The 13933-nt window shown below is 40.3% G+C and overlaps 1 protein-coding gene across 1 annotated transcript; it reads left to right on the top strand.

Moving 5' to 3' along the window:
- Positions 1-1724: 1724 nt before the first annotated feature.
- On the top strand, positions 1725-13505 carry LOC131250819 (uncharacterized protein At5g02240). The gene is made up of 9 exons (XM_058251161.1): positions 1725-2052; positions 4211-4323; positions 4796-4849; positions 5839-5923; positions 6289-6394; positions 8109-8195; positions 8731-8828; positions 9392-9501; positions 13220-13505. The coding sequence occupies exons 1-9, from the start codon at positions 1752-1754 to the stop codon at positions 13283-13285; spliced, it is 1020 nt and encodes a 339-aa protein (XP_058107144.1). The 5' UTR covers positions 1725-1751; the 3' UTR covers positions 13286-13505.
- Positions 13506-13933: the final 428 nt, after the last annotated feature.

The following is a 13933-nucleotide window of genomic DNA, read 5'->3' as shown; positions in this document are numbered from 1 at the left end:
CTCGAATCGAACCAGTTCGGTGACTCGATTACTTTGCCATTGATGTTGCTCACCGACTGTTTGATAAAATGGCTCAATGAAATGTGACTGGTGGTAAGGAAGGTTTGGCTGGTGGCAAGCATGTACATGAAACAAATATCTTTTTTTTTTTTACACACGCACACACACCACCACACACTCATGCCGTAGTGGGATTTCACCACCTATGGATACTCGAACCCTTGATCGAGTGTTAAAACTCCTGAGAGTTTACCACTGGAGCAAGAGTAAGGATCCATTACCTCTGTTTGTAAAACAGTGGGATACTTCAACCCTTGACCGGGTGTTACTTAGAAGGTGTTTGATAAAATACTTATAAAACCATTGCCTCCGTTTGTAAAACAGTGGAATTTTGAAGTTGCAGTTCAGGTGTTTGTGGAAATGCTTCAATGGCGAACTCAGCCCGAGCTAGGCCGAGCTGCTGACCAAACCGAGCCGAGTTGGCCAGTCAGGCTTGATGACCGAGCCGAGTTGAGTTGAGGCCAGCTGGACTCGGTTTGACTCGATGTACACCCCTATGCACAACTCTACTTGATAGTAGATTTGACTGAATTTTACATGAGATGATTTTCACGATGTAGGCCACCAATTGGACAAGTTGGATCTCACAAACATGTGACTGGATCGTGTCGGAAGGTATTCAAGCAATGGTCCAATTGGATGGACTTGAGACTTCTCCTCAATGGTCCAATTGGATGGACTTGGACTTGACTGGATCATGTGGGAAGGTATTTTGGAGCATGAGACAAAAAATGAAGTGGATCCAACACTCAAGTGGCCCACGCCAAAAGAAACAGCGGCCCCACGAAGTTTTTAACTGTAAGTATTCGATTAGTATTGGATATGCCTCGATTTTTTCCTCATCCTATGAACTCAACTGTAATAATGGATTAACGGTGTGGATAAGCGAAATGCATCACAGTGGGACCCACCGATATTTTGTAATATTCTTCATTTTCGTGTCAAAAAGTAAGCAGTCAAATAAGTATGTTGCAAATGTATGGGGGAAATAATTATTATTTTTTTTACACGGTTTTTACCATTTCTCTGGAGAATCAAACACGCCCTAAAAGAATCATCGGTGCAAAAAGTTCTCACTACTGATGCAAAAGTGATATGACCTCACCCTGTAGTATTCATGACATCCAACCTATTATGTGTATACAACGTCTAACCGGTCGAATAGGTTAGAAGAGGATGACCTTGCATCGAAATAAATCCAATCCACTTACAGGTGGGCCGTTTCATGGAAGACAATGTATGGCTGCTAATAAATAACAAAAGTCAAATGTGGTCCACCTAGAGGCTAATTTTTGTTCGAGGTGGACAACATGGTGGGCCCAACCTATTGGACGGGTTGGATGCTGCAAACAAATGAGAGGTTGGAAGATAACAGTGGGTGGATTACAGTCAGGTTCCCAGTGGTTATCTTCCAACCTGTTATGTATGTATAACATCCAATCCGTCCAATATGTTGGACTTACCATAATGATCGTCTTGAACTAAAATGAGCTGTAACATTCTCATCATGTGGACCACACCATAGAAAACACTGTATAGCCGCTGATAAATAAGAAAATATAAGTGAAGAAAATAAAAAGAAAATTTGTCAATTCTGCTGCGAACAGGGGTATTTTCGTAACATTCTAAATGCAACCACCTCTATCCTCTCAGCTTCTCACTCTCTCACTCTCTCTCACTCTCTCTCTCTCATGGCTTCCAAGCTCTCCTTCCACCCATTCCAGGATGTCTCAGTCTCAATCAACAGAACCCTGAAAACTCCTCTCAGAAACCCACAACTTCTCCTCTTCCCATCTCTCAATTCGACTGTATTTTGCTCCTCCAAGCTTTCAAATTCAAATACAGTCACGGTTGCAACTGCTGGAGGAAGAACAGCTCCTCATGCAGTGAAGGAAGAAGAGATTCAGGCATCCACGGTCGAGACCCAAATCGCAGAATCCATCCCTTCATCTTCTAAGCTAGTCCTCGTTGTCGGTGGTACAGGTGGCGTTGGTATGCCTTCCTCTCTCTTACTTTCCATTATTTCTGTTTTGGGTCTCTAATTTTTTTTGTTGATTTGATGTTTCAATTTTAATTTTGATGATTTGATCCAAATTCACATGCCATACATATGTGCTAACCTGGACCATCTAGATAGTGGGCCCCTCTATGGATGGAGCATAGCCCCAAAACTCATACTAATTAAAGTATGTTAATGAGAAATTCTCCATTGCTCTCACATGCCATACATATAATCCTACTTGCATTGGGACACTTAGCCCAATCCATTGATCCTGACCGTTCATTAGGTCCAACCCATATTTGATGGGTTAGTGTGCAAAGCTCACTCTGATCTGACAAATATAAGGATTTGATCAATACCCTTTAATATGGACGGTCAAGATTATTCACAAATAGGTTGACTAACCAATTTGATCCATATATTTGTTAGGATCCATCATGGAATATTTATGATTCTAAAGAATCATGTTTGTCGGGCAATCGCAACCATCCCATCCATGGCTTGGAAAATGGATGGCTATAAAAATAAGGCCAAATGAAGGATAGATTGGATCATCTGATCATTGCCATTTTTGCATCATAGCCCATGGAATGTGTTCTGGACTTAATGGACAGTTCAAATTGATTGATTGGACTATCCAAGCAGACTGATGCGACTGGCAGCACTATAACTTATAGTGCTCTGAGAACACTGGAGCATTTCTCTAATGTAATCATCTGCATTTTCTCATTGAATTTGGATTGATGACCATTCTTTTTTTACTTTTTATTTGATATCCAGCAGTTGGATGGTTCGGATCATTCAATCTTTGAGATTTTTGGGCTTTGCTGCATCCTCAATTGGCTGTACAATTTGGATGGTTTGGGATAACTATTACTATAGTCTTGGTTGATTTTTAGAGGATCCTAGTATTTAATCATTGTTGTGATTGTGAATAGCATCTGAACTCTGTTGTGAAACAAGCATTGATGACAGCAGAAACTATTTGAAGATTTTTATGGAAGAGAAATACGTGACACGAAATGGTTTCAAGACTCGTCCGGGCCAGAACCACACGTCCGGTTCCATGGCTCAGTGGTAGATAGGCTGCGATTCATCTATGAGATCATGGGTTTGAGTGCCCATGTGGTGTGGGTGTGTGTAAAAAAAGAAAAAAAGAAAAACTCAGGTGAGTCAGGTCGACACACCCCCTGACTTGGGCTAGTCTTGACTTGACTCAAGACCTAACAAGTTGATCCGAGTCTAAAAACCATGCATGAAACAATTCTTGTTCTCGATGACTCTGACATTTCCCACATGATATGGTTTTGAGTCCCATTATTTGGACATTCTGGGATGCTGGATCTACACTAGTGGATGCCATGTATATGATCGATATGCACTTGAGTATGATCAACTGTATTGGGGCCCACAATTTGAATGTTTCGGATTGATGTACACTACAACAACCTATACAATTGCAGTGGTCAGTTCATTATGGTGGTTCAGTCACTCAATTAGCCGAAGTTCTAAAATGCTATTATGATTTCCTTACGGTGATGTCGAAACATAAACATACAGTGACAATCCAACACCTTTGAGTGCATTGTTTCCTTTTTTAATTTAATTTTATTATTATTAATATTATTTTTTTAATGGAATGTATGAAAATGGACCCATCTGGCCATCTCTAAAATCCAGTGCTTATATATATATGAAGTGTATTGCTTGAGTCCTTAATTTAATTAGCAAAGGAATAGTGCTACCAAATTTCAGTAGGACAATATCATGGTTTGCGTCCAACGCCATTGTTTCAAATGGTGGTGGCTCATCCATCATATGCTTTCTGTACATACAAGTCAATCCACACCATCCACTTGTAGGGCCCCTCATGGATGAAGACTGTCTGATCTCCGGCCATCAATTGGATGGTAAAATAAATTGGTCAAAGCAAAATCCAGTGGTTAAGGTCATCCAATCATTGCAGGTTTTGGGCTAATGATTTATCCACATTGGGGCCTGTGATTTAGACAGTCTGGATTGTCTTACAAGTATGCTGCATGTGCAGTGGTGAAAACAGCCCGCACTCTACTGCGTTTCATCAATTTTTAGTTTTTTATTTTTTTGCTCTGTGGTGATTGGGGGTTTTATGGATTTACTTTCTTCCAGGGCAGTTGGTTGTAGCATCCTTAATCAACCGAAATATCAAATCAAGACTCTTACTAAGGGACCCTCAAAAAGCAGAATCTCTATTCGGCAAACAGGATGAGAGCACACTAAAGGTACAAGATTACTCTATATGCATCTTGCATGAGCCTGACCTGACCTCAAGAGGACCCAAACTGCAACCCGACCTGACCTGACCCAAATTCCAACCCAAGGTTCCCTGCTTGTACCCAACTCAAATTCCTCTATACTCAACCATAAATCGACCCAACCCGACCCAAATACATGTGATTATTCCGAAACCTGACCAAAGTCGACCTGAATTGCTCAGCCTGAACCCAACCCAATTTCAAATTGTTGGAGTTTTCCAACCCAAACCCAAACCAAGGACCTTGACAAGCTGACCCAACTCGACCCAAACTTGGGTTGGGCAGTCGGGTCGACCCAAACACAAGTTGCAGCGCTAGCTAGTATCCAGAGCACTTGTATGGTTACGCAAATTGAATGGTTTGAATTATTTGTTTACGTAATTCTGTTCTACTTCCTGGAGGTATGAAATGGAAGTTTTAACTGCTTTTGATGTGATAGGTCTGCCAAGGGGATACAAGAAATCCGAATGATCTGAATCCTTCTATATTTGAGGTGGGTTCTTTCTGTTATTTGAGCTATATTTGTACTGAGGATGAAAGTGGCATTTTAATCAGTGTTCAAGATATGGAAAAGTCATGTGTGGTGTTGGAAATTTCTCGTGATATGTTTACCTGGCAATGCATAAAAATTGTCGTTATTGGGACATTTATTTTCATGATTTTTTCACTATATATAACCTTTTAAATCATGCCATGCATTAGGGTGCATCTGGTTTCACTAAATATCATGAAAATTCATAATTAATCAGTCCAATTTGGTGGAAAATATCATGAAATTTCATTATCTTTGGTGCGACCAAATGACCCTTTAACTCTATATTTTATTGATGAAAAAGCAACTGTAATAGAGATATGAAATATAATTTAACTATCTTAATTACTTTTAAATAAAAATTTTTTTTTTTCATAATTTCTTGAGATATTAAAAGAAAAAAACAAGATTAAGTTATCAAGCAAAGTAATCAGTGTATCCTAGCATATCAGTCATTGGATTTCCAAGGGACTAGCATGATACCTCAAAACTGCATTTTAAGCACTGTTTTAAATGTGAGCTTTGCTAAGCCCACGCACGTATACAAGGCAGCTTATGTACATGCCATACATCTGCCAGTGTGGCACATTGGTATGAGATCCAATTCGTTCATTGGAGAGCTACCACTATGTAGATGCTCTTGCATAAGAGCCAGGTCTGTGCACTTGTCCAGTGGGCCGCATTTTATGAAACATATATACAGCTGACTTGGGTGAAGTCTTTCTACCTGTCCAACTGTTGCTAAAATCATGACCCACTTGCTGAAAGGACCAGATCTATTTTCATGCAAGAGTATCTACATGGTCAAACCTACAAGATGGATGGCTTGGATATTGCATCTGTTTACAATGCCGGGACACGTGGGCTTAACAAAGCTCTTTAAATGCTACCGAATGCCTATTTTTTATAGTTTCTTTACTAAAGAGAAATGTTGGAATCTTGTTTTGTAGGGAGTGACACATGTAATTTGCTGCACTGGCACTACGGCTTTCCCTTCGAAGCGCTGGGATGGAGATAACACACCGGAAAGAGTAGGTATGGGCAATGCTTGGTCGGGATGGGATTGCTTTCAGCTTTCTTGTGGGGATCATCATCATCATCTAAGCCTTATCCCAACTAATTGGGGTTGGCTACATGAATCCTTTTTAGCCATTCCACTCGATCAACGACCATGACTTCAGTTAGACCATAGACCATGGTTGTGCTGAAGTAGTCATTGATTTGCATGTTTCAAATAATTTCCTAATCTTTACCCACTTTAAGATCTCTTTGTTCTTTTCTTTCTAACCATCTGAGCCATCAGCCTCTTGGAGAAAATGCTAACATGAGCTGAATGGTTGAATTACCAACCTTCATGATCTATTACCGCAGCTGTCTTAACTATACTTTCATGCATGAAGATTGGGAGGGCATCCGGAATCTTGTATCTGCACTGCCTTGGACGTTGGAGAGATTTGTTCTTGTTTCCTCAGTGGGTGTCACGAAATACGATGAATTGCCATGGAGGTATGTAAACCACTCACTAGGAAGCGAAGCTTAAAATGTGAGGCACCAGTTGGTAATGTAGTTTATGTAATAGTGCTTTGCTAAGCCCACGTGCAACTCTGCACACGTACAACATCAGACCTGTGCATCATTTCAATGTGTGGCTGCACATTCATGGCAACAATGGATGATTCCAAAGCATTTCCACTGGCCAACACTTAAATTTGTGGCCCCACTGAGCCTGATTTGGTCAGGTCATCTACGTGGTGGGGCCCACCTGCACAGGTTAGATGTCCACCACGCATGCCAAGTTGGCTTGTGTGGCTGTGTACTGATGCATGTGGGGCCCACCTATTTGATTCTTGATTTATGGAGCCATCTGGTCCCAATTAAAGTTAACATATTATTCGTATACAATTACTGCTTGTAATTCATTCCTGCATGCAATGTTAAAATAGACCATGTGCCATGTGAGCAATGCCGCAGGATCACCAGTACCCTCACGTTCTTTTGTTGATTCTAAGTGGCCGCAGGGTAAATTTTAAGGCTGGGTCCTTACTCTTGCTCCGGTGGTAGACTCTCAGGAGTTTCAACACCGGGTCAAGGGTTTGAATACCCATAGGTGGTGAAATTCCACTACGCGTGAGTGTGTGTGCGTGCGTTTAAAAAAAAAAAAAAAAAAAAGGGTAAATTTTAAGGGTTTTTTTTTTAAAAAAAAATTTGATTTTAATTTTTTTATTTTATAGTGAAAACCCACCCACTGTTTGGCCTAATTAGAAATAAGTATAACCACCCAAAATAAAAAATACTTTAGAAGTCAGCACCAATATTTTGCGTTTGACTTTATTTTACTAACTTCATTAATTATGCTAACATCCATCACCAGATTTTGTTTAAAGGACAAAAGTTGCCCCTAACATGCTGAATGTTGGAAATATCCTCCCTCCTGAGAAATGACAAAAATACCCTCTGTACACATTGGAATTTCAGTTGTACACGTGAAGTGCACCTGATGTTGGTTCCTCAACTGGACTGTCCAATGATGATGGACAATAATCTTGACTGTTCAAAGGTCTGCGGATAGTGATTTGGACTGTCCAATGATGATAGGCAGTGATATGGACCGTTCAAAAGTTCGTGGGAGAGGGAGAGAGAGAGAGCACCCTTTGTCTCACTCCCTTCGCTATCACACGTGGGGTCCCCCTACATGGACGGCGTGTCCCCTTAGCCCTACCCAAGGGCTGACGTGTTAGGGTCATAGAAAGCCCAAATCATATTTACCCAAACACGTCATGATTGATAGTAGGAAGGTGCATTTGGATGAGCATTCATCCTTGAAGAAATATTTCCAAATACCATACTAGCGTTTTTATTTAGGGCTTTCTATGACCCAAACACATCCACAGAAGTTATAAAGTGTCATTGACAACTAGTTCCACCTCTCTATAAGAGACACCAAATATATGGTCTAACAATCACATATGACCATGAATCAGTTCCCGTGCACAAGAGGTTGACAAACAATGGACTTATGGTTGTCCATGACTACTAGTTGGGACATAACTTTGCCCAAATCCAAACAGCCCCTTAGGCTCTTTGAAGCAAAGTAGTGCGAATTCTAGCAACATGGTTCTTACGTTGTTTTGGTAGGCATATACTTAATGTGGTGCAAGAAGAGTGGCCCACCTAAATTCTTGCATAGCTTCTGATCTAGTAGGTAAATTATTTTTGACAGCATCATGAATCTCTTTGGTGTTCTCAAATTTAAGAAGATGGGGGAGGATTTCGTTCGCAGCTCTGGCCTTCCATACACCATAATAAGGTTTGTGCCCTAAGTTTTATAATCTTCCCTCGTTGGTGACTTCCAACCCTCATGGAAGGGGTTTAACAATTTCACATGAGTTCACACACTATACACCAGCCTCTCCACACCCCACCAAATGTCCAACTGATGCACGGATGTGAGAGATCCAAGCTGTTCATTAGGTGGCCAAAAATTGTGGTTGCCTTGGCCCAAAATCAGGCTGGTCTGCTCATCAAGTGGGTCAATGCATGAAACAAATAAATGGCTAACCAAACTCGGTCAAGCTTTATTTTGCTGTCCATTTCTTTCATACGCTGCCTCCCATCTAATTACTTGACTGGCCTGATGGACAGCTAGGATGCTCCACACATGTGCCAATGTGGTGGCATGTTGAGTAGCTGACATGTACATGTGTGAGGAATTAGCAAACCATGATTTGGTTCGTACTTTGAGTTATATATTCTTCCCTTGTAGCTGAGTAACTTCCTGCCATCTAGGAAATTGCTTTTCTTATATCTCTTGCTGAAATGGATTAGTTCTAATTTTGTGTCAGGGCTGGAAGATTGACTGATGGGCCATACACTTCATATGATCTAAATACTCTGCTTCAAGCAACTGCAGGGGAACGTCGTGCAGTTGTTGTAGGACAAGGTATGTCTCATGCAATCCTTTTGAATGAGAACTAAGGGCCTGTTTGGATGCAACTTCTGCAAAAGGCCTTTTCCCTGTGAACCAATCCAATTGATTTTCAGTGAGTGGGCCTTTTAGCGCTTATTTTTGTTCGGTGGTTTTGAGATTCAATGATTTCAGGTGGGTTTCCCAAACGGGCCTCAGAACTAGAGTTTCAGATTCAAAACCAGGGTTTCATCTCCGAACCCTGGTTTTGACGGTCCAAATGGGCCCTTCTTAAGGTTTTCTTCAATATTTCACAGTAGCTTTTATGCTCCGAAGGACTGAAAGTGGCTGTTTATTCATAAAGCAATGGCGTCCTCGATAAATAATAAAGTTTGTATTGATTTTGAGGAACTTGTCTTTTGGCAAAATATACAAAACAAGAGGTTTGCTAATCCCGCACGCAACCTCTTGAGTCTTAACAGTCACCTTTACATATAGGAGTGGATTGCCTGCAACCGGGGACTGTAGGAATCCCCCAAGCACTTTGGGCTGCATGTTCTCTTCTATGTTTTAAATTTATTTTCTTTATTGTTTTGTAGGAGATAAACTCGTGGGAGAGGTAAGCAGACTTGTTGTAGCCGAAGCTTGCTTACAGGCATTGGACATAGAATTCACTCGGGGCCAAATATACGAAATCAACTCAGTCAAGGTACGCATCTGCATCAGTCCTTTACATATATTATGAGGATTTATTGAATAAGTAGAAATCAGTTGGGTTCGAGCCTGTAGCTCAGGGCCATTATGGCCTTTACAGGGAGTGTAATTGGCCGTTATGAGGGCTGTAACGGCTGTTACGGGTCTTTTTTGCCGTTACAACTCTGTAATGTGTAACCGTTGCTACCATTTCCTTTACATAACGACCTTTATGGCCCTGTAATGGCCGTTACGGCACACCATGAGCTTGGGAAAAAAACCCGTAGAAATCCATTTACCTTTATTAAAAAAATAAATAAATTGAAACCTGTTTGGCCAAAAAGCTTTAAGCTTACATGATTGCTTTCAAGTGAAAAATGACACGCTAGAATGATAACATGTAGGTGATGTATCCTCCGATTTCTTCCATAAGCCGATCTTGGGCTTCTAATGTTGAGTAATTAGATGATCATCCACTGAACACTATGAAGTGTCCTTGGTTTTCAGTTTTGTATGAGTGGGGCCCATGTTTCAGTGATCTAGATCATTGTTCTGATGGTCTCCTCCATGGATGGGCCTGCCCCAAAAAATATCCTTGATAGCACATGGCACAATTCTAACCTTTCAGTTTGTGTCATTCAAATAGACAGTTGAGAAATACCACAGGCAGTTCGCACTCAGCTGAAAGGAAGGCCCAAGATGGGTGAGTAAGGTCTTACAACATAGGAGTTTTTTTGTCAGCTGGTCTATCCATTGTGGGTTGCATTAGGCAAACCTCAATTCACTACAACATGGTCCCCACGTATAAACTGTATGTCTATGTATGTCTTTGTGAGAACAGATGGAGTTCTTGAAAGTTCGGTTCAGATAGACTATTACTTAGGGTGGAAATGGTTTGAGGAAAAAAGTAGTCGAAAGAAGATAGGGAGGCTCAAAAAGATATCTTAAATGGAAAGTAGATTTAGGCATGTGATATGCTACTTTCTCCCATACGTAATATGCTACGATTAGGATCACATGTGTTGCTCCAATACACACTACTAAGGCCATGTTTGTATAAATTTTCTTTTTTTTGCTGGTTTTTATATAGTTTTCAGCATTTAAAAAAAATATATATATTGGTGGGTAGTTCGTTCAAATACATCTTTGGAGTATGTATACATGCATGCTCTAAATCAATGTTTTTCATCTCTTTTTCCATTTTTGATTTTTTATTATTTAAAATTCATGTCTTTTTGGAATGATAGTGCCGGATTTATCTTTTAATTTTTTCTTCAAAGTTCTTGAGGGGGATGATGTCAAATGCTTAAGGTTATGCATTAGAGGGATGAATCGCATGGATATCATGAATTTTGGTCCATTTTGGGGGCATTTCAGTGGTCCCAAAATGTTCCAACACTATTTACCTGAATTTAATTTTAATTTTTTTCCTCAAATCTCTTGACAAAAATGGTGTCAAATGGTAAGGGATATGCATTAGTGGAATGAGTTCCATAAATTGCATGAATTTCAGGTTGTTTTGGGGGCTTTTGAGTGGTCCTAAATGATTGTGATACCATTCGTTAGAATTTTCTTTTTAATTTTTTCTCAAATTTCTTTAGGGCTGGTTTCGAAGCTTGTAAATGGAGGTAAATGGGAAATTGAATTAGAGGTAAATGAATTGAGAGTAAACGGCTTAGTTGTGTTTGGATTAGAGTAAATGTGCATTTGAAATCCAAATATTTCGTTTGGATGGGAGTAAATGGGAAGAATTGGAATGCATTGGAATTTTCAATATATTCACAGGAACATATGTGATATGCCAAATATGCTTTAATATCCCAAATAAGTGTAAATATGTGATGTTTAACAAAATGATTGTAATAAGCCCATTGAAATATATACTTTAGGAAAAAAAAAAAAAAGAAGAGGAAATTTCGAGGCTCGAGTGGGCCATAAATGTTAGGATCACAAACAAGCAACTTGCAAAGATGATTTTTAACCATCCATTTAGATGGCTAACCTTTGGATGGTTTGGATTATTCTATTGGTGTGATTTTAGTGATGTAGCTGATAATTGGATTGTTTCGGAGTAACATCAGCATGCCATGTTGATGTAGAGCAGGTCGCGGACAGTTTCATGGCCAAGATGGATCAGAAAAGGCCCGGTCGACGACAGAAGTGATCCGGACCGTCGGACCTTAGATCGGGCGTATCTCGTTATCGGGCATAAAATATATAATTTTGGGGTAGAATGAGCTACTTTAGCCAAGCAACCCCGATTTGCAAAATACCCTTGGATCGACGGTCTTTTCCTTATTTTAATTCTGTTTTTACTATAAATAGTAAGTTTTAGTTTTATTATAACTCTTCATCCGTTGGGCTTTAGGAGTTGCGCCCAACGCAAAAAGAGCTTAGAAAAATTAGGAGAACAGCTTGATGAAGCCAAATAGGACACTTACTATTTTTGGCCGAAAACCTTGCGCACTAGTAGCATCATAACCGTCTATAAATAGTAAGTTTACTATTTATAGTAAGTTGCGAATTCTAGGAGTTTTAGTTGTAGTTTGCTTCTGATTTCTCTCCCATTGCTTGGTATCCCTATTTAAAGGGTTGTGAACTCGTTTATTTCATTGATTAATCAATTTCGAATTTTATAGAATTTATTTTATATTTTGCTTGCTTTCTTTCTCGTGGATTCGAGAAGCCTCTGTGAGGAGTCCAGAGAAGTTCCGTGGATTCAGAATAGTTATCCTTGAGGAAGACGGTGATCGACCTCATCATGTTCATCCCTGCGTCACATGTGTATGGCGGACATGTGCATAGCAGCACCTTTGTTTACTCATGCAACTGTCCAAGCGAGCTAAAAAAGGCATTTCATCCCATTTACTTTGAAATCCTCTCTTAGAGAGGATTTCATTTACAAGCCCATTTACTCCCGTTTCATTTCATTTCCATGCATTTCCTCTCGTCCCAACTCACTTTAAATGCCATTTACCCCTATTTACTACCAACTCCCCCATTTACCTCCATTTACTCTCATCCAAATGAGCCCCGAGGGTAATGGTGTCAAATGGTTAGAGATATGCATTAATAAGATGAGCTTCACAAATTGCTTGAATTTTGGGCCGGTTTAGGGCATTTGAGCGGTTCACTCGAATCTCAGCCCGATTGATAACTAAGGTAAGCCACAAAAAGGGAACAAGCTGGGAGGGAATGCCCGCCCTTGAATTTCACAGGGCCCCACTTGATTCACAAAACAACGACCCTCCATCTAGACCAGATAAAAGGTTTGAATGGCCTTTGATTATATATACACAACACGGTGGACCCCCGAAACTAATCAGCGATGAACCTCCCTCTGAATATGTTCCCTGTGCTGTGGCCCATTTGAGATTTGGATTGGGCTCATTCTTGAGCTTTGGAGGTTTTTTGAGGTGAAGCGTCTTATGGATGGGTTGGATTCCGTGAAAACATCATTGAGCCCCACATCTGCCTGGTACCGCTGGAGTGCTCTCCATCTGTCAATGCATAACAATGGTTTTTTCGCTCTAATTGCAGCTACGTTCCTTTCAAGTCCTGCTTGAAGTTAATGCAATCGCAATTGGAGCAAAGAATGAATTCTCTAGAAGGAAATCACAATCTGATTATTCCCATGATACGAGACTAATTATTGTAATTCAATTTGATAGAGCATCCAAATGCACCCTATACGTTCTTTGCCCGTGGTTTGAACTGAAAAAATAATTGTGCAGGGAGAAGGACCGGGATGCGACCCTGAAAAATGGAAAGACCTCTTCAAAGCGGCCCAAATCCAATAGTTGGATGCAATATGGGTTTCTTCTCATGGGGGTTAAGGGGCCTGACTTCGAACCCTTGTACCAATACTGTATGTTCTCAAACACATTCCTACCTGCGATTGTTGCCTGTATCATCTCTAAAATGAGATGTATATGTAAGAGAATTATTCAAAAACTCCAAAATGCTTTGTTGCATATGGAAGATAGTAAATGCAGTTGAAATAGATGTAGTTTTCTTGAATAGAGTGATGGTAACCTACAAGTGAACGTAGGTTAGTCTTATGTACAACCCATCTGGCATGCCAATCATTCACATGTAGAGGACATACCCTCTGTTCAAAAGGTGGGCCTCCCCATGGAGATCACCTCAAGCAAAAATCAGGCTGCAAGACTCATCAGACAAGCCAAAGCAATTACGTTGGATTGGAAACATTTGCAGTTCTGATTCAAGCCATCCATTTTTATTTTTATTTTGTACAAGGTGGCCATCCGATGTATGGAATGGCCCGATTTTCATGCCGGGTGATATTCATGGTGGATTCTGCCTTTTGCATGATTTGGTTGTCCTGCGCATGACTCATAGGCACGAGATGGTTTGTATATTAAGGTAAATCTATGACTTGGTTGTAGGTGATCATTCCACCTAAGGCATATTTTAAGTGCAGTTTT

Source organism: Magnolia sinica, chromosome 7 (assembly GCF_029962835.1).
Source record: "Magnolia sinica isolate HGM2019 chromosome 7, MsV1, whole genome shotgun sequence".
NCBI classification, from domain to species: domain Eukaryota; kingdom Viridiplantae; phylum Streptophyta; class Magnoliopsida; order Magnoliales; family Magnoliaceae; genus Magnolia; species Magnolia sinica.
Note: the sequence above shows the minus strand (reverse complement) of the source record. Positions and strands in the feature narration are given on the sequence as shown.